Source organism: Perissodus microlepis, chromosome 22 (genome assembly GCF_051167445.1).
Source record: "Perissodus microlepis isolate ML-2025 ecotype Zambia chromosome 22, ASM5116744v1, whole genome shotgun sequence".
In the NCBI taxonomy this organism is placed as follows: domain Eukaryota; kingdom Metazoa; phylum Chordata; class Actinopteri; order Cichliformes; family Cichlidae; genus Perissodus; species Perissodus microlepis.
Window position 1 is genome coordinate 20,185,935 of NC_140481.1, and position 21,499 is coordinate 20,207,433.

Below are 21,499 nucleotides of genomic sequence, written 5' to 3' on the forward strand. Positions count from 1 at the left end.
GATAAACACAAATAGAGCCACTTATAGCTTGTTTGCTTGAGGATGAAACACACATTTTTGGATTTGATCCTGGGTGTTTTATGAATTTTAACCAACTATTGTTTTTCATCGTGCCTTCCTGTTTATTCATATATTAATATGTATCTTAGGTATTTGTTTGATATGTTTATAACAGTGATTTTGATCAATTCTGTACAAATAAAGTCGATTGTTTTTATTAAATGATGTTTAAAATGAGGTTTTAAACTGTTGCAGACTTATATATCAGACCTACTATCCACAAACTCTCTTCAGTTGTTTTGAAAGTGTGTGTTTGTTTGATGCAGGTCATCAGAAGCAGGTCAGTCCAGATTTGTTCAAGGTTTTTTACACCATCTGGAAGGAGACTGAGGCTGAGGCACAAGAGGTCTGTACTGTACTTTACACTACTTTAAACAAATTACGATGGGAGAATTAACAGTGATTTGCGGTTCTGTGTAGATTATAATTTAAATTATAAACCTACTATTAAGTTTTGTTTCTGCAAATGGGGAAAAAGTGCCATTCTTTAAGTTAAAATTTCAGTTTATTTCCTTGAAATTCAAATAATTACAATTATTTTTAATTATTTTCTCAGATCTATGAGGTGGTAACTCAAAATTCTGAGATTAAAAACCTGAAATTTTGGACTTATGGATGACAAAAGATTCTTTCGTTTTTTCAGTGGCAGAAACCAGTTTCAATAGTTTACACTGTAGTTGAACAAATTGGCACTTTATGCAGGTTTTTGTGTTCGTTTGATCTGAAGGTTTGTCTGCCAACATCTGTTTTGGAGCACATTGAGGCCAACGAGTGCGTCTTCAAGGTGTCGTCTTCAGTAAAGACGAGCCGCGGAGTGGGGAAAATCGCCATGACTCAGCGACGGCTCTTCCTGCTCACGGATGGACGGCCAGGATACGTGGAGGTGGCACAGTACCGAGATTTAGATGTGAGATTAAAAGAAGAGAAATCCCGAGATACAAATACAGCTCTGCCCAGTAAGATAAGACTTGAAACGGCAATCTATAGTAGATGTTGTCTTTGTGTATTTTTGTTTTTTCTTTTAGGAAGTAAAGGTCTCCTCAGCTCCCTTCATGCTCCTGCGAATCCCAGGCCTGAAGCTTCGTGTCCGGGGAAGGAAGGAAACTTTTGAAGCTAATTTGAAAACGGAGACTGAGCTTTGGAACCTGATGGTCAAAGAGATGTGGGCCGGGCGCTTCACAGCTGACCAGCACAAGGTAAAACTGTGATGAAGAGGCTGTGTGAGTGTTGCTGTGAGGGAGCATAGAGGAAAATGATAAGATTCCTCAGGAAAAAGGCAAATTTATTGAGTTACCTTGCTCGTTTATTATTCATACCTCGTGTTTATTCAGGCATCAGTTTGAGTGTGTGTCAGTTTCTGTGAGGGAGTGGTTGAAATTCCCTCAGTTATACATGAACACAAATAGGCACACTTGAACAAACACAGGGGGTTTCCTTTGTGAAACCAAAATATGTAACTGTAAAATATCTGTCTGTCACATTTACCCCCCTCACTGTTGTTCTCTTCTCTTTATTTAAAATATTATCATTTCTCACTTCCTTTGATTGTCAGTTTCTGTAGTCAGGCAGCCTGTGATGACTGTCCAACTTGTCTGACAGGATAAACATCTACAGCACTGCTTAGTCACATGTAAATCTTGTTTGATCGTTGATTATTTCAGTTGTAATTGCCTATATTTACAGCTTGTCCTATTTGTATATCATGTCAATATAATATTTAGTAGTATTTTTGGATGTGATAAGTTTATTGAGACCATAAATCTAAAAAAATTTAGTAAACTAAGATATAGTCATTCTGAAAAAGAGTGACCATATATCTTTAATTTGACTTGATTTGATTGGTCAATGCATTATGAAGACTGAAATATATGTATGACCTCTGAGATGGATTGCCATTGCTGTATACGCCTTTTAAGTCTGAGAGTATGACTCATGATGACTATTTATCCTGGTATATATTTTTTCTCCTTTGTGACATCAGCATTTTTTTTTTTTCATTCATTTTTATTATAAAAAAAATCACTTAACCGCTGTTGTATGTATGTCTGGTCTGGTGATGGCACCTGGCTTATTGAGGTTGACCTTGAACATCAGTCAAAAGTACATTAGTGAGTGTTTACACCAGCTGAAATTGTATTCTACAAACTTTGTAAAAGTATAAGGATCGTAGCCATAAGCATTGCCTTCTAATGCTTTCTCTTTTTTTTTAAAGAAAAAATTCTGTCTCTCTATAAATCTTTCTCTCAGGACCCCCAGTACATGCAGCAAGCTCTGACCAATGCCTTATTAATGGACGCAGTAGTCGGAAGTCTTCAGAGCAGCAAGGCTATCTATGCTGCTTCTAAGCTGGCTTACTTTGACCGCATCAAGATGGAAGGTAGAGAAAGATGCGTTTTGTTATGGTTATGGACATATTTGCGTAATAAAACTGTGCCCGTTTGGAAACTTTATGACTCATCGAGACTACAGTAATCATTCACTTTGACTTTGTGCTTTCATCACCTGGTTAAGGTTAGTTGCTTCTCTTTGCTTTGTCTCCAGTCCCAATGATGGTTCCCAAGACAACTGCAGAGATACTAAAGCACAAAATTAACCCTTCGCTGGAACTTGCTTCACCTCAGGCTGTGGATGTTCTTGTCTACACATCAGGTACACACACACACACACACACACACACACACACACACACACACACACACACACACACACAGCTTTTAAATGTGTCCCGTAAACAAGAAGTTTCTCCACCATTTCTCATCAACACTGTTACAACAAGTTTCAGCCTCTTCCCCTTTTTTATTGGTCATTGTGGGAGTCAATGATGTGATTGGCTCTTTGGAGCAGCAGCAATTTCCCAATCTAACTGTGACACTAATGCACATGCACTGACATATATGTTGACTAATGCACAAAAAAAAAAACCAACCTGCCGTTTATCTGTCATCACTGTGGCACACACTGACATAAAAAACATGCAGATGCAATAAAGTTCCTCAACCACACTTCCTCCCCAGTCTCATATTACAGTAAACAGCAAAAGGAATTGCAAGATATTTAAAAACATGCTGGGAAGGAAACCTCTCCTCAATCTCTTAAATAAATGGTCATAAATATGTGGACTCTCTTCTTTTTATTGTGAGCTGTGAAATCATAGGAAAGCACAGGATAAGTGCTTTACATAGTGATTACAAAACTGCAGTTGGAATGGCTGTATGGGCTGTCTGGGTCCTGGGGAGGCCATGACTGAGGGTGTGCAAATGTTTTTTGTTTTTTTTTTGTTTTTTGTTTTATCAAGGTTTGCTTGAATTGCGTTGGCAGTGTGTCTGGGATCGTTGTCATGCTGAAAAAGTAAGCTGTTAATATTTCAGGGTGTAAAAGTCTCATGGTACTTCTTTTCTCTCATAATTCTGTCAATTTTTTTAAAAAAAGATTGCAGACTCTACTTCTTTCTAAAAGGAAGTATAAAGAACAGACACTGACATAAGTTATGAAGAAATGTAAGGACTGCAGAAGTAGGGCTGTTCGATATAACGATATATATCGGATGGCGATATAAAAACGTCTATCGTTTCATTTTACGCTATCGTTTGTTTTGTGGTGTCGCAAAATAAACTGTTTGCGGCAATATTTTTTCATCGTTTTGATGGTCACTGTAGCGGCTATATTAATTTCTTAAAGTTCTCTCTTTCTCTTATATTTTATATAACCACACTATGGACGGACAAGCGCCTGTTTTTATGCGTTGTCGTTAGCAACAACGATGGTAACAGCATCGCGTGTCCGCTTGTTTATGTTCCACATAAACCTTTCACAATAAAGCTCAAGATCCTGTTGAGACTTAAAAATAAACTGAATCACGTGAAAGAGCAGATTATTTACGGATGAGAATTAAAAAAAGAGCCGCCAGGTGCTAAAAAATAAACCTTAGACTCAAATGTTAGAACAGGCTTTTCCCCGCAGCACGCCGTGTAATAAATACTCACAAAGAAAACGGCGGCCTTTACAACTTATGTCTAAAAATGTATAGTTTCATGCATCTGTTAAACAGTCATTGGTTAAAACACTCGACTCCAGCTACATGACGCGCAGCTGGAAACACTTCCCGCAAGTCGAGCTGCCCGAGATTCACAGAATTTACAGAAAATGTTACATTTTTGTGATTTATATCGTTATTGGGACGATAGAATTTTTATATCGGGATGTGAGATTTTGGTCATATCGCACAGCCCTATGCAGAAGGTTGTTTTTTTTAAGTAATTACTTTAGGGCTTTTTTTCTGTCCTAATTAGTTGTTGACTGTAAACAAGGGGAAGAGAGTTTGTGTAATAAAAGTCTCTGTCTGGATGTGACCTGTGGACTGTTGTTGGCTGGCGGCTTGATCCTGACAGGCCAAAGGGATGAGTGATTTGATGAGAATGCAGATCATTTTATGGCCTTCACAGTCACCTGATTTAAACACCTAAGAAGACACAGTAAACTGTGTGTTCCACCACACCGGAAAAACATTAAATAGCATAGAATATATATTTTTTTTTTAATGATATTCATCCTTATATTAGTGTAAAGCAATAGAAGAGTAACTGCCAAGGAAGTGAAACTATCTTCTTGTAGTTTGTGGTTTATTTATTTCTTTTCTTCCTTTAATATGTCACCTATGAATTGTGGTTATTATTTGTGGCCTTTGTTGTTTAGTGCATCCTTGTTTTTTATCCTGGGGCACCGACAGCCTGGCACATTATATGGCAGGAAGACCGTGAGTGAAAAGCTTTAAAAAAAGATCCACAGAGCCATTCAGTGGCCTTCAGCAGGCAGCCATCTGGGTCCACTTAAATACATGCTGATGGCAGACTAAGCCCTGCCACTAGCACAGTCACACTCAGTGATACACACATTAACAAACACATTTCAGTTCTTCTGTAGCAGTCTGCTGCTCTTTGGGATTTCTGCTGGTGAAAAAGAACAAATCTGGCCATTCAGGTCCTCCCTCCCCGGCCCTCTCGGACTCTTTCTCCCTCTCCGGTTTGAATATAGGTCACTGAATTGAGTTCCTGGCACAGATCCGGTTCACACCCCCTCTCCTCTCCCCTCTGTTCTCACCACACTTTTTTCTTTTTCTAACTTTTTCACTTCATAAGTCCTCTTACCTTCTGTTCCACTGCCCTTTTCTGCTCCTTGAAGTAAAAACACAGGATGTTACTTTTTTTTTTCTTCTCCATGAGCTGGGGCATTTTTTAAAAGTGCTGAATCCGTTGGGAGAAATCTGACCGTTGGGTTGGTTGGGTGGAGTCGAGCTGCAAAATAACATTGACATGAAGTGTTTCCCTTCACGCTGCTGGAAGAAAACTCCTAAGTAGCCACTGGAGTAGAAGACAGAAATCTGTAAAAGTAATATTCACTGCAGGCCAAGTGTAATGATAGGGTGTTGAGAAATAACTGATAAACTGTGTGTGTGTGTGTTTTCTATTTCAGGTCAATTATGGGTATCGGTAAATAAGGGGAAGGTGATGGTGTTTGATGCCTCCAGCTGGTCCCTCACACACACTTGCCATGTTGGGAATGCCAGACTGGTGAGAGGAACACATGAAACGAATAATCAGGCTCAGACTGCTCTAAATGATTGTTTCCAGACATTTTTACTCAACGTCTGGTGCATGACTTGGGTTATCAGCGCAAAAACTCCACCCATCTGCCGTTCAAAACTTTATTTCGAAGGGGCAACCAATCAGAAGAAAGCTAAAACATCTTGTTTAAGACAACGGGTGAAATTGATTTTTTTTAAACTGTAAACTTTAGAACTACAACAGTTAAGCTCTAATGTAAATGTAAATACAACATGGAGCTGGAAATGAACATTGTAGGTCCACTCTTAACACAGTTACAATTTTATTTTTATTCATGAAAATATTTGTATTCAGTTATATGGGTTGGCTGATGCCTGTCCCAGATGTGACAAGGCAAACAGGAGATGTTCGCTATGGACACGTTGCTTGGCTAAGGGCTAAAACACACAGGCAGTCAGGCATTCCTGACCAGATTCACCAGTTAGCCTAACCTGCATGTATTTGGATTGTGGGAGGAGGCTGGAGTATTGGAGGGAGAGGGAAAACTTTCCAACTCCACACAGTTCAAATCCACTGACCAGTTGTGTCAGTGGATTTGAACCTGGGACTGTCTTGCTGTGATATAACAGTGCCATAGACTGCACTACTGTGCTATGCATGAAAATCAAAAGAAAAGACCCAAAACAGCAGTAGTAAATATTCAAATTTGATCCTTTCACACAGTTAACCCTCTACATGTTAAACTGGCTTCTCTAAACCTCTGCTAGTAGTCTTTTTTCCACCACTAAATAAAAACACCTGGCCAGATGTTTGCTCATCGCTGAACTAAATCAGCAGATAAGCACACCACAGACATCAGGTACATATTAAGTATATATATATTAAGTGGTTTTTGTTTCTCCTTCTCTGGCTTTACTTCAAACATTATCTTTCAACATGAAATTGCATGTTTGTAGGGAATCCACGGTGTGTTTTGAATAGTTTACATTCCCTCAAAGAACAAAGCATTTTCCAGTGATAGCTGGCTGGAGGGTTGAAAGCACCAGCCAGTGGTCGAGCTTCATAAACATTTTCTCCAGGAGAAAGGATTTGTGAGGTTTTAAGACACTTCTTAAGTCTAACCCTTACTTCGACTGTGCAGTTCAGTTATATGAAATATGTTGGAAGTGTGAGACAGAGATGGGCGGAGTATGTGTTTTCACTTAGAAATCGTCATGCCAGTGTTTTATAACTTTCACCAGCAGCGTGAAAACAGCTGTTGAAATTATTGTAGACAAAGTAATTTAAACATTTTTTCTATTGATAATTTTTAGCTGTAACTTCCAAATCTATTTGCACATTCTTTAACACAGAGGTACTTGATATTAGAAGTAATGTTTGTCAGGTAGTGTTTCAGCAGTTTATTAGAACAATTTTGCCACCTAGTGGACATGCTGAGTATTGCGTCCTGCATGAAGCTCTTAGCTGCTCAACTGGAAGAGCTTCTGAAATTAAAAATATGCAAAAACACCTGCTGTGGCGACCCCATTGTGAATATGGGAGCAGCTGAAAGGAGCTTTAGAATTAATTGACTGAGTTTTTTGTTACCCAGGTAGAAAATTTTGAAGATCCAGGTAAAAAATCTGTAAAGCTGAAATACCTGTGGACTTGTGATCAGAAACATGTTTCTGGTTTCAGAACTGCATGTTGGAGGTTGACAAAGATCAGGTGTGGATGGGCTCTGAGGACTCTGTGATCTACATCATCAGCATAGTGGCCATGGTGTGTAACAGACAGCTGACTGAGCACAGGGCAGAGGTCACAGGACTGGCGGTCGACAAAGACAAATACAGGTAACGCAGAACAACAGCCACAACAAAAGTACACAATATCCCCCCCCCCACCCCCCCCCACCCCAAAAAAAAAAAAAAAAAATCAAAAATATTTTGGCACAATTTGTACAGCTTGCAGATGTATGTTGTAGTTGGGCGCTTCATTTCAGACACTTTAAACATATTTCTGATCAGTAGTGTGATCGCCAGTTAGTCGAGCTTTGCTGTAGTCCAGGAAACTCGGGCCGCACTGCCTCGCTGTCCTCACATCAAATACCAAACACACCTTCCCAGATTTTCTGCTAAAGCTGCAAGTTGTCTCCTCTCTCATTCTAATGTGCTGTTCTTGCTGTCACTCTGCTGTTTCGACCCTTAAACCCCCAGTATTCTCATGGAGGCTTTATAAAGAAGTTTATTCATCACTGCTAATATGATATGTATGAGTACCAACTTCTGATCGAGGGAACACCCAGTTTCTGTTTGTCTATTCTAATCTAACAGTTAATAATTTCAGTTATAAATTCGCAGATTAAAGAAATGAACTTTGAAACAGAAAGCTAAGAAAAACAGCAAATAAGCGATCAGCAATATAAAAGCATTCAATTTGTTTGATGAATTTCTTGAACTTATACTATTCTTATTCAGATGAATAACAATATCATAAGTCGACTGGTTGTTTCAGCAGTATTATCATTATTGTTAGGTAATTAAAGTTGTATTCAAGGAATGGAAATGTTTGTACATTAAAAATAATCTTACCAGCCTGCTGTGTTCTTCAGCCAAAAGGTGGCGTACTCCTGCAGTGCAGAGGGGACAGTCATGGTGTGGGATGTCTCCACATTGCAGGTTAGTTTAATATCAACCATTGTTCACACCTGTTTGCATTTCTCTTTCAGCTTGTTTGACTTTTCCTTTTCCTTCAGGTGAAGAAGCACTTCCGCCTCTCCTGCGGCCGTCTGCAGTCCATTTACAGCTGCAGCGGCACGCTTTGGTGTTGTAAGTTTCCTTCACACTGGACAGTTGGAAAAATGGAAAATCTGAGACTTTGATGATGTAAACTGAATACCCTCTCTTTCCGTCTTTCCCTCTGGTCTGGTTTAAGGCTCCAGAGACAGGATAATGGAGGTGTGGAGGAATGGTTCATTAAAACGTTGCATGAATTTACCAGAACAACAAAAAGGCTCCACAACTACTTTCAGCTGTGCTCTGATCTTACCAGAGGTACAAACACAAATTTTGCTCTTAATATTGTTTTTCTTTAATAAATGTATTTTCATTTTGTAAGAGTGACCCCGTTTCACCTGATGTGTTTGTGTCAGCGGGAGGAAATGTGGAGTGTGTGTGCAGATTCTGGAGAGGTGTCTATTTGGCACATTAAAGACTGCAGCAAACCGTTCCACCGCATCACTCTACAGGACTGCACTGGATGCTACTGCATAATTAAAGTTAAAAACCAGGTTAATACACACACGCACACACACGTACAGAGCAATATGGAAAATATTCTTATTTTTATGGTTGATGTTAATATGATAATCAGTGAGCCTCAGAAGTGCTAATTTTTCACATTTGAACATTCAAAATACAATGTTTTTGTTTTATTTTTATTTGTTTTAGTCCTTCTCTAATTTGTTAAATTCTAAGAGAAGTTAACTAGTTGCAATAGGAGCTTAGGGGAGAGTGGGGCAATGTAAGAAATCTTTCAGTGAAGTTAGCCTTTCAATCGTGAATACAACACAAGAATAAAATGGGTATAATGCGGCTTCAGGATCTTAGTTGTTATTCAAACCATAGCAGCAGAAGCAGATCATTAAAAACAATATAAGGCACAAATAAAGGGGTCCTTCAGTCTACTTGCCCTTATGAGGAGCAAAGCTCCATCCACACAAAGCCCCCATCCACTCACCATAAAAAGTTAATGACATTCAGCGACTTCAAGAAAAATTGGGCACAATAATTGCTGGAAATAGAAAGTGGGTGGTTTCTAAGTTCAGCATTTCTCAAGTTCAGGACAGCTGATTGAAATAACTGCCAGTGAATGGATACTGCAGTTGACATGAGAGAAGGTTACTTGGACAACTGTAGCCCAAAATGTTTGCTGACAAAGCAAACGTTTTGGAGGCTAAAGCTTATCTCACTGTGACAGGGTAAGCGAGAGGAAATGGTCCACTCTTCTTTAAGCGTTCCTGCGGGTCATCCATTTGCTGGCAGCTCTCTTAATGTCCCACCACAGCATTTCAGTGAGATTGAGGTCTGGGCTTTGACATGGCGACACCTTTGATCATTGTATTGGTGCACGACAGTTTCAGCTAAGCTTTAGCTGTCAGACTGTCGGCCTCACATTTGACTCTGGAATACTTTGGCATACACAGAATTTTGTGGTCAGCTGCAAAGACTGCAAGGTACCCAAGTCCTGGCGATGCAAAACAAGCCCAAATCACCATGTTTCACAGTTGGTATGAGGTATCTGTGCTCACATGGTGTGTTTAGTTTTCACCTGTGCATTATAGCTAAGCGCCTCCACTTTGGTCTCAGCTGTGACACGTGATGTCACATGACAACGTCAACTCTAATGCGACTGCTCCTTTGCTAGCAAAAACGGAAAAATTAGTGTATAATTGTTTAGGATCAATTTGGCCCCACCTGCTCATCTTACCCCACTTTCCCCCGGTTGTTAACGAATGTTAATCTTAACTGATGCTTGAGAAACTATTTGACATTTAACCAAATTAACTAACCTCTTTGCTGTGTAGGTGTGGGTTGGCGGCATGGGTCGCAGTTCAACCAAAGGGAAGGTTTACATCCTGGACACAGAGCGGTACCAGGTCCTGAAGGAGCTTCACGGCCATACCGACAAAGTGACAGGGCTGTGCTCAGCTGAGGACCGCTACGTCCTCAGTGGAGCTGGAAAACATGATGGGAAGATCGCCATCTGGAAGGTGGAGTAAAGAGGCAGAAGGACTGAAATTATGTTTTATAGTCAGAGTGCAAGTTCTCACTGAATTCCCTCTCTTCAAACAAATCCTGGATAATGAAGGGAAGATCCATATTTGGAAAGCACAGCAAGGAGAAAAGCAATCTGCATCACCGGGATATGAAGGAATGCAAAGAAGCTCAAAGTTTACATGAAGTATGACCAACCCGGGCAGCTTCTCCTGTCTTCTATGAAGTTAAGATTAGAAATACTAACAGAACTTATTTTATCATTTAATGAAGGAAAACTCAAGACTGAAACAGGGAAAGTGAGCTCATGTTCTGCTGGATAATTTTTCAATCCAAAATGCATCAAAGTTCACTTTAATGAAGGTTTTGAACACATTTAGTGTTTATGTAAGTGCGAACACACATGTGGTAACAGCGTGTGACTGAGCCATACCTCCAACCGTGTTTTTGACGTTAGTGTCTGCAGCTCAGAGGAGTCAGAATACCCCGAAAACAAAACTGCGGTTGAAGATTTCACCATCACAGTGGGAAAGCCCCGATAGAAGATTATTTTGATGGAGGGGATGCTTTAATGGACAGGAAATATGATGATACGCAATGGTGGGAACTGGGCTTAAACTTGATCGACACTCAGGTGTGGGTCAGAGGATCTGCAGCAGCTGGAATATGTTTGAACAGGTAATAAAATAGGGGCTAACTGTACAGTATGTCAACAGTAAGAGATATTTTTCCATTGTTGGACAAAGTTTTTCCTTTCTTAATTTTTTTTTAAATCTTTGTGAAGGAAGTTATGTATTTGTAGTTTTTCCCTCTATCAGGAGGATTATGTAGAAACCAACTGGCCAATTTCCCGTAAAATTGCCAAGCAGGTGGAGTATGGGTAAATGAAGGAACCTATTTCATTTTATTGTTTTCTGGGTTGTTAACACTATGTAGCCACTTGAAGGTCAGAGTTGGACATGTTTGTGACAAATTACAAATGAGTTAGCATTGGGTTTCTTTGGATCAAGCTGAAAAAATCTACCACATTAGATTTTCCCCGTAAACTTTATCCAGAATTCACACAAGTGGGCTGCAAACCAAGCTTTACCAAAGTTATTGTATAGATTTTTTTTCTTTTCCAAAGATTTTTAGTCTATTATAGCCAATCAAAACCAACGACAAATAGGAAGTTGTGTCACGATGCTGCATCGTTTTGATCTACAGGTTGAACTTGACATACAAACTTGGACTTCAGCATTAGACCTCGATCATGTTCAGTGTACAGAGGCATCTAGTCTGTTTATTTTCAGAGCAGTTTAACAGTTTTCTCTTTGGCAGGCTGCTGTTCAAGAAGATTAACCAACCGAAAGGTCAAAATTCCTGTTCACGCGGTGCCTTACAGATATTAAACATTCAGATATTTATTAGGTTAAATCAAAACCAGAGGCTATAAAATGTTTCACGCATGTTATAATATATTTATATTTTGTGATGTTTGTGTTCTGATCATTTTAAGATGGCTTTCAACTCGGTGTTGTTTTAATAGTAGCATTATTTATATTAACTTAGTGGAACTGCAGAAAGTGTCTCACACATAGAGAGCATTAAGAGTTTTAAGTGTTTATTAAGCGTATTATAAAACTAAAGCCAACTTCATCATCAGTGGTTCTGGTTCACAGAACTATTTTTACATTTTGTCATCTGAGGTTCAAACTGAAGGTTAAACTTATCCTTTACTCTTGTATTTATACTCTGTATATAACTGCGACACATGACGATGTTGTAAATTAAACGAATGACAGCTCAGCCATTGTATTTATACCTTTGCAACCTTTGCTTTTGCACAAGCATGAAAATGTACATATTCATTTTTTTTTTTTTTAAACTGACAGTCAGGACACTTATTAAAGGAAACCTCAAGTCTGTTTTTATTCTCAGCAAACCGAAGCTTCAGTTTACTTTCTGCTCAGTTAGAAGGATGGTTCACAGGATGGACAACAATAAATACTTAATGAAAAACAATTTAAGACTCCTCAGACTTTGCGTCTTTCTTTTGAACTAAATCAAAATAATAAAAAATGCTGTTTGCTGATAAATCCTGAGTGGTTTCTCGGACTCACTAACTATTGCTCTATTAGTTCAGTTGGCTTTGTCGTCTAACCAGTGTAATGATTTGTTACTGCGCAAATCTCGACTGCATACTGTTTGCAAAACTGTTTTATTTGCACTTTCTAGAGTTCGTCAGAAGAGGGCGCAATTTGATACAAAGTTCATATTGGGTAAAGCCTGAGGCTTGATGAAGTGGAGGTTCATAGTTTAGAGTTAGCAACATTAACACAGTTCACACATAACCTGCTTGTTTCCCCTGTGAACTAACAATTGCTTGCAAAACGTTTGAAATCAGTATAAATTACATTTTAATTTTCAATCACCAATTTAAGTTGTATTACTTGGCGTAGAATTTATTTTTATTGCAATAAATATAAACTCATCACACTGACAAAAATGCAACCAGCAACTATTACCCCAAGATTAAAAGAATAGAAACCGGTTGATCATTTCAGGTCTGCAGTGTAAAACTGTGCAGAAAACAAGGAGGCTATTTGACTCCTGGCTCAATCCCTGCTTAGGCTGCAGGGTGGGAGACCTGCAGTAACAAAGGTACAACAGACTGGGTCCACCCTGCTCAAGTGTCCTTGAGCAAAACACTGAATCCCTGCAGGGCTGCTGTTATGTGAATGACCTCCCTGTGGAGTTTGCCAAGGTGTTTTTACAACGAGGCTTCTCTGAAAATCCTTTCTAATACTCAGAACACTGTGTTATATGCACTTGCGTGCAGTTGTATTTGTGTGTGTGTTTGACATTGTTTTGTAACATAAAGCCATAAGCAGCTATTAATCTCTCACCATGCAGGTCCACTAATGCCTCAGCACAGTACATGATAAGTTGTTTTCTGTGCCTCCTGCAGCTTTTAATCAGTTTCCTTTAATCCATAAACTTTTACTTTCAGGAAAAGGAAAACACAACTACTGTTTGTGCTGCACTTTAACATACAAAGGCACAGTAGTCTGTGCTATAATGCTATAGAGAAGTTCCTCATGCCTTTATTAAGAATGTATCAGCTAATGCTGACATGCATGTTTTATTCATCTTCTTTTAACTCTATGTTGTATATAAAATAGGCAATACCTCTGTAGTTGTTGTCCAAACAGCACCCTTCAACATAATGAGTCATGTCCTAAATGTTCCATTGTTTTTTTTTTTAATTGCCTTCTTTTCAGTTTAATTTATACAGCATCAAAACACACGATTAACGTCAAGATACCTTATACCTTTTTTATATTAAAAAGTCTACACAACTATGCATTTGGCAACAGTGTGGAGAAAAAACCCTTTAAAGAGGAAGATAGCCCCGGCAGATCTAGGCTCAGGGTGGAGCAGCTGCCTGCATCGGCTGACTGGAGTGGGGGGAAAGAGAAATGGTAAACTGCAACCGCAGCAGGAAGAAGAGAAAATGTGGACATGCATGTGGATGTGGCATACACAGCAAATGCACCGCATGTGATGAAGAGGGAGTATCCCAGCAGCCTGAGCCCATAGAAGCGTTACAGCAGCAAGGGTTAAGCCCGGGTTAAAGAAATTTTGAAGGCTAATTTTAAAAGAAGATAATGCGTCTGTCTCCTGAATCCACCTTGGGAGCTGGGTCTACTGGGGAGGGGCTCTTCAAAGCTTTTTGAAACACGAGCCAGCATGCAGTCTGAGAGCGAAGTGCTCTATAATAACATGATAATATAACAAATATGATAGTGTAAGGTCTTTGATAGCTTAAAGTCTTCAGGGCTTTGCATATAGGGAGAACAATTTTGAATTCAATTCTGGATTTGATAGTGAGCCAATGAAGAGATGCTAATATAGTGGCAATATGATCTCTCTTTGGCCTGTTTCCCCATCGATGCGGTGCTGATGCAGAGCCATTTGTGCCTTTTGAAAACCAGCCTGCATTTCACAGGAAATGAAAACTGAATGCTACGCAGCGTTAGGCAGGATAACTTTTCTGTGGAAAGAACATAACTGCTGAGTCAGCAATTCATAGCTGGGCCCAACACGTTTGTGCTAACTGTAGTTTTGCCAGTGGGAATGCGTGGAACTGGTTCTAGATTTGGCTTGGGCACCTTGTACATGGAAAAGGGGCACTTTCAGTACCCTTGCTTATTGAAAGCATTAACAGCATAAACATATTAAATGACTGTTTGTAAAGAATATAACCTGTTGCTTGAGTTCCTTGTCTTGTGTTTAGTCTTCACGCTGTGGGTTTCAGGGGGAACGACATGTTCTGTGTATATGGGACAGCTGCAAAAAAATGTTGACGTTGGATTGCAAGTCTGTGGTTTGAACAGACAACAGTTCAATGCTCAGCAGAATTTTTTGCCAGCTGACCATTGTCCACTTTAAAACAGTAAGAAAACACTGCTTTGAGGGTGGGACAATATTTTTTCATGTCAGACAACTTACATTGCTTTAACATGTAAACAGCATTTATGCAGAGCCACATAAGTCACAGTAAGATTAGCAAAACAGCATTTTTGAGTCTAAAAATGGGGTCTTGAGATACAGCAGGTCATAGAGTTCAAGCGAGACGTGATTTTATGTTTTCTGTAACAACTAGTCGGTTTAGTTTTTGCAAAATTCACTCAAACAGAAGTAAATAGCTCCTCTGTTGGGACCTATTTATACACATTTATTAATAATGACTACAACGAGTACAATATTTAAAACATGCATTCACAGGAAAAACCTTTACAGTGCTGACTCATTGGTTTAGTTTTTCCACTAGATTTGAGTTTGGGACTTCTCAGAGAAATCTCAGAGTTCATCTCTTTTACATGAACAGACTCTACAACAGTGATTTTTGCCGCCGACGTGTTGTTGAAAACTGTACATAGATTTATTGCAGATAATGTCAATTGTTGGTTTATGGCTATGTGCTCGTGCAGGTTCTGACAGACTGTTAAAGAATAAAATAAATATGGCGTCTGCTCGAGGGTAAGACAGAAGATTATAAATTAATGTTACGTCAACGATATTTTTAGAGCTGCATTCCTGATGATTCCTTGGCATCAGTCAGATCTCTGTTAATCTAACACTAGATTAAGATCATTTTTGATAAGAATAAGAACAGGTGAAGCCTCGCAAGTCACAGGAGGTGATGTTTATAGATTTTTAAATTTACAGCCAAGCAATCAATATCTGGAAAGTATTTGAACAGATTTCCTTCATGTTTTTGTACTCTGCCATTTGTTTTTAACCCTCTGAGGTGTAAATCATCATTTGTGATAACACCCCAGCTCTGTGCTATCAGATTATATATTTTCATGCTTTTTCCTTCCAAGTTCCCAAAGAAAGTGGTCATTGTAACTGGCACAAGTCAAAATCGATTTACATTATTTCTAAAAGCATCATGTTTGCATGTCTTCAGTTAAGTATGGTTACAGTTACGGTTAGGGGTCAGCTTTTGGGCCGTCGTTGATGACGGCCTTGACCTCAGAGGGTTAAACTTTGGAGGAAGGGAGCTCTGCTCATGGAGTCGCCTGTAAAATAATACAGTGTGTTTGTTTTAGTAACTCTGGTTTCTTAAGTTTAAACAGAATTTAAGCTGCTTTTTTAAAGCTACAATTGCACCATGATACTTTTAGAGCTGTTTTTGTTTTAATCAATCATATACATGTTGCATTTTATAAGGTGTTAATGATGTAAACAAGCCATAGATTAGCTGACTAATTGATTCAACTGGCAGCAATTTTCATAACTGATGAGATGTCAAGGATTCAAGCAACCCGCTTAATTGTATATAAATTGTTAGCAGCCCCAGTCAGCTGACTGCAAATGACTAATTTAACTAACTTCAAATCTGCTTGGTCTGCAGCACTTAAGCACAACTGAAAGTGAAATGATGGATTTACAGCTTTGCAATATGATAATGACACTTCTTTTTGGAAAACAATCTCCATCAACAGAAAAGAAATAAAATATAGCTAATGGCTCTGTGTGAGTTACAGCACTGCACCACAGCGTCTGTCTTTTCTTTTTGAAAGAATGAATGTGAAAAGGGTGGTTTTTTGGATTGGGGGGGGGTTGCAGGTTGCATTCAACAATAAAATGCATGTCTTAGTAGTTCATCATTTATTACAGTGTAATATCAGAGCCTTTTTAAAGGAAATTTGTCCCCTGAAAATCCTGGGATACAGTTAGCAACGCATAACCATGGATATTGCTTTGTCAGCTTCAAGAGTTTTACTGATTTTATGAGAAATTTCCTTTTGATTAGATTTTTCATGTTTAAAAAGTCCCCGACAGAAAATGAGGCATCGATCACTTTGTATCTAAATTATGTTAATATATAAGCACTTTTGTTAACCTTCCCCCCCAAATCAACAGGCCTATTTACCTTTCCAAAGGTGTGAATATAGAGCTTATTTAATTTGACCTTTCAGCAAGAAAGTGAAGCCAAAGTTAACATTGCTAGAATTTAGACGATGGTCTTAGAATAATCAATGAAATGACATAAAAACAATCTGTTATAACTGAGGTCCTGATTTCAAGGGGATGCTGTGGTGTGTGAGTTTTCCCCTAATGTTGTAGCCATGAAGAGAGAGCAAATTTAACATTTCTGTTTACTCCTTTTAACCATCACTTTTGCCTTTATGATGTTGCAGTTGTCACTATATTTGTCCTCACATTCATTTGCATTTGAAATTTTATATGAAAGAAAGAAAGAAAAAAAAAAAAGCAATAACACTGAAACAATAAATTTAAAACTTACAAACTGCAGGGATCCAGCTTTCTCATACTTATTGCCCAAAACAAATTAGATGTTTTGAGGCCAACTGCTCCTTATTAGGCTGCACAATAAATAAGGGAAAACTGGTTTCCAGCAGTTCGTTTTATTTTCTTCTTTTTTCTTCTTTATAAAACTGGATTTTAATACAAGGATGTTATACATTATGCATTGACCCAAACCTGGAGGTCTGTGGGCTTGTTTGAAAGGATTGCCAGGAGAAAGCCTCTTTTACTTTCTGAAAGGAACATGGAAGCTTCTGGAAGACTTCTGGAACAAGGTCCTTTGGACAGATGAGACCAAAGTGAAGATGTCTGGCCAAAGTGCACAGCAGCAATTTTGGTGAAAACCACCCACAGCACACGGGCAAAAACCAATTGTTAAGCACGGTGGTGGAGGGATGGTGATCTGTGTACAGGAACTGGACACCTTGCAGTCGCTGAGTTGATCATGAACTCCTCTGCTATACCAAAGTATTCTAGAGTCAAATGTGAGGCCGTTTGTCAAATAACTAAAGCTTGACTGAAACTGGGGCATGCAACAGCACAATGATCGAAGCTGTTCCAATGCACCCCTCTAAGCCAGACCTCAGCCTGACTGAAAAGCTGTGGAGGACTTTATAAGAACTGTTTATAAACTAATCCCTGGATCTCTCAATGAACTCAAAGTAATGCTCTAAAGAAGAGTGGGGCAAATTTCCACCGCAATGATGCGAGAGACTGGAAAAGTCATACAGTCATTCAGAAAACGAGTACGTTTTGGGGCGATCGTGGCTCAAGAGTTGGTAGTTCGTCTTGTAATTGGAACCGGCAACCTTCCAAGCAGCCCCGGCTGTGACAGTCTTGGTCGTTGTGTCCTCGGGCACGACAGTTCACCTGTTGCCTACCGGTTGCACCAGTGTCTGGCAGCCTCGCCTCTGTCAGTGCGCCCCAGGGCAGCTGTGGCTACAATGTAGCTTGCCATCACCAGTGTGGGTGGATGACTGAATGTAGTGTAAAGCGCTTTAGGGTCCATACAGACTAAGTAAAGCGCTATACAAATACATGCCATTTACGTCAAGTTATTGCTGCTAAAGGTAGTATTACGATCTACTGAATTATGGCGTGCACTCAATTTCATGCAAACTGCTTCTACATTTTGGCTTAGCTTTTCATAAACAACGAACGTGCAAAATACCATGTGTTGTTGTTCTTTTGAGGTTGTATATGGTACCTTGGTGTATAAAACCTTAGAAATAATAGACGGTGTAACGAGAAACTTAAACTAGTTATGAAAAGAAAGGAAAAGCTAACTAAAACTGGACATGTAAAAAATAAAGCAAAATAAAGCATTGATACCTCTGCTTTAAGCGAGAACTGCACTATTTTTAACGGCATTTCAACATTTAACTATTTCAACAAGCAGTTTCTCTGCTTCTTTGTATACCAACGCCAAGACTCCGCCTCTTTATGCAAATGAGTCGTGACGTCGGCGGAAGCTAGCGCTACGTCTCCTCTTCCGACAGATACTGCTTTAAAAGCGTATTTAAAGCCCTGGCTGTAGTTGCGGGAGCAGTGGACAACCTATGCAACAAAAGCTGCTGCAGAGCCGAGCGACTGTCCGACCACATAGCGGACGAAAACACGGAGCCAACGGCTGACACGGCGAGGTGAGCGCGATGCCCGGGGGAAGCAGCAGAGACGAGTCGGGACGGATTTTTAACATTTTATAGCCGCTGTTGGTCGGCTCCGCCAGGCGGAATGCAAAGCATCTCAGGTTGCTGCTGCAGAGACAGGAGCAAGAGGAGGAGGAGGAGGAGGCATTTACTGTAGTTTTCTGCAGGCCTGTTTCAAAAACAGGAGAGAGGCTAGAGGGGGTTGCAATCTGCAGGGTACAGGTCAGGATAAAAATTAGGCTTCTCTTATTATAAAGTGTAAAACAAAATGGTGCAAGTGGGTGGTGTTTAAATTTAAAGTAGATGAAGCAGAAGAGGCTCAGCGGTGGTTGTTTACAGTTTACATGTTGAGAATACTGGCATTAGAATAATTTTCATTTCCTCCATCACTGCTGTGTGTGTGTGTGTGTGTGTCTGTGTGTGTGTGTGTGTGTGTGTGTGTGTGTGTGTGTGTGTGTGTGTGTGTGTGTGTGTGTGTGTAAAATTTACCAGGAAGGAGTAGTTTATTGTAGTGTATAACACACTGGTGACTGAAACCAAGCATCTACCGGTATATTTGGTTTACAGAGAGAGAAATCTGCGGGGTAGTGGTCGTGGGTTCGAGTCCAGCGGCCGGCCGTAGTGTGGATGATCACCCCAGAGGCATTAATCTTAGTTAAGTTAATTGGCGATTCTAAATTGGCCGTGAATGTGAATCTGCTATAGATCGGTGACCTGTCCGGGGTGTAACCCCCACCCCCCGTGACAGCTGGGATAGGCTTCAGTCCATCCGTGACCCTGAGCTGTTGTGTTTCGCTCTTGCCGGGGAAAAATTGGTGTAATGGATGAGAAGTGTCCTGCACTGTAACAACTGATTCATTGTCACTGGTTGTAGGTGTGTTTGAACACATCAGCTGTGGTTTCCTACCTGACTGCATAGGGTTCAAGTGTTAAAGTATCTCTTTCTCATTTTTGTGTTTACTGGCAGTTTATGTGGATGTGTCTTAGATCCTTAGAGAGCACAACAAATGGATTAATGCAGAAATAACTGCCTTGATAAAAGCATTACTTGTAATGTTAGTTATACCGTAATAATCCATGAGTTAAGTGTCATTGACCTGAGATGACTGTAATCTGTATTAATTTGTGTCTTTTTCAATGTTGCATACTTAGGTACGACTGCAGGGCTTAAGATTGCAGCTTGGACCAAACTACGACGTCTCAACGACATTTATGAAGCTTTCAAGGCCTTTTGGTGAGTCTTGCATGCACATGCACACGAAAAGCATTTTAAAGATAATCTCGTGTGTTTCACTTTGGTGTTTGGTCCATGCAAAAATATAAAAGACCCGAAGAAAGAGTCGTAAATGGCCAACAGATGTTGTGTTTTAAGTTTAATATGTTTCTGTTGTGCCGAATCGGAGGTTCACTCCGAGTGACGCGATCTTGGTTTTGATTTGGCTTGACCTGACAGTGCACACACAGACGCACGCTCATGTGATGTTTGTTACTTCCTCAAAAAATCTATGTCAGGCTCCTGGTTTCGATGCAGTTTAGGTTTCAGTTTGTGAGCTAAAGACTAGCTTGTTTAGCTGAAGTGAAAGCTACCGACTTCCTCTTGAAGAAATGTTTGCTGACCATCAACTGCTGCTAGGTCAGCATCAGGTTATTACCCCTCACGAATGTAGCCAGACCCAAGTGGTCATGTGCAGATAGTCACATGAACACACTCTCCAAATGCACATAAAGATACATTTTCTCAGATCTTAAGCAAACACTGTCAACACCTCCCTCTGTACCTTCACATAAGAGGATATAGTAACTACCTACATGCAGATGTTTGATATTTGCATGTAGAGTTGGTGGGTATTTCCATAAACAAACATCCATAATAGTTCTGTCTTCCTGGGACTGCTGTTTATGTGGACCTCTAGTAATTTCTGATAACTGCAGAGATTGTCTTTGACCAGACCTGCTCAGACCTTCCCCTGCTGAGGTACCACCTCCTCTGGCCCTGGGGGAGGATGGTAAGGCATGCTTGAACCATATCAGTTGACTAAGTGTAACCGGTGTGATTCTGCGTTGTGTCTGATAAAAGAGGTAAAAGAAAGAAAGACCTCCAAGTAAATAATTTGCCCACTCCAGCTCCTACAACCAAATACAAACAGTGGGGAAGAGGGTTAGCTCAACCCACCACAACTTCCAAGCTAGCATTTATGGCGCCTAAAACACATTTATGATACACACATACTACACACTTATAACATCTAACAAAAAACAGGCTTAATAATGACAATAATTAAACTAAAATCGCAATCAGAATTATCAGGGTGGCTAAATATGAATTATATGTGTGTTTTAAAGTGTTGGGAAAGAAATTACACCAACCTCTCCCACAGGAGAATTGTAGAAAAGGGGAGAGGCAAAAGGGGTACACTGTATTTATAGGGTTGCACCAAAGAAGAAGAAAAAAAGAATAAGGAGGGGCTCTAACTGATAATGAACATAACTACAGGCTTGATTTATGACCCTGTTACATAAGCTCAGTTTGGGTGAGGCCCCAGACAACACTTATATTTGTGATTGTTGACTACAGGTGAGGACAGGAATGTAGATCGACCAGTAGGCTTTCCTGTTCAGCTACTTCTTCCGCATTACTGTAGATGTAGCACCG

General features: G+C 39.7%; 2 protein-coding genes across 3 annotated transcripts in view; both read left to right on the plus strand.

Moving 5' to 3' along the window:
* Nucleotides 1-12,384, plus strand: part of dennd3a (DENN/MADD domain containing 3a) — a 28,400-nt gene extending 16,016 nt beyond the window's left edge. For both annotated transcript variants that reach the window (XM_084919590.1, XM_084919588.1), the window contains exons 19-30: nucleotides 327-406; nucleotides 788-967; nucleotides 1,086-1,256; nucleotides 2,308-2,437; nucleotides 2,602-2,709; nucleotides 5,530-5,627; nucleotides 7,299-7,453; nucleotides 8,212-8,278; nucleotides 8,356-8,428; nucleotides 8,535-8,653; nucleotides 8,752-8,889; nucleotides 10,186-12,384. In XM_084919590.1, coding sequence (XP_084775716.1) covers nucleotides 327-406; nucleotides 788-967; nucleotides 1,086-1,256; nucleotides 2,308-2,437; nucleotides 2,602-2,709; nucleotides 5,530-5,627; nucleotides 7,299-7,453; nucleotides 8,212-8,278; nucleotides 8,356-8,428; nucleotides 8,535-8,653; nucleotides 8,752-8,889; nucleotides 10,186-10,380 — 1,514 coding nt within the window. In that variant the 3' untranslated portion in view covers nucleotides 10,381-12,384. The remainder of the gene's footprint in view (nucleotides 1-326; nucleotides 407-787; nucleotides 968-1,085; nucleotides 1,257-2,307; nucleotides 2,438-2,601; nucleotides 2,710-5,529; nucleotides 5,628-7,298; nucleotides 7,454-8,211; nucleotides 8,279-8,355; nucleotides 8,429-8,534; nucleotides 8,654-8,751; nucleotides 8,890-10,185) is intronic.
* Nucleotides 12,385-18,697: 6,313 nt separating this feature from the next.
* The window catches only part of slc45a4a (solute carrier family 45 member 4a), a 54,544-nt gene continuing 51,742 nt past the window's right edge, over nucleotides 18,698-21,499 (plus strand). Inside the window, exons 1-2 of the mRNA XM_084920282.1 lie at nucleotides 18,698-18,840; nucleotides 19,999-20,080. The gene's annotated coding sequence lies outside the window, so the exon portion shown is untranslated. The remainder of the gene's footprint in view (nucleotides 18,841-19,998; nucleotides 20,081-21,499) is intronic.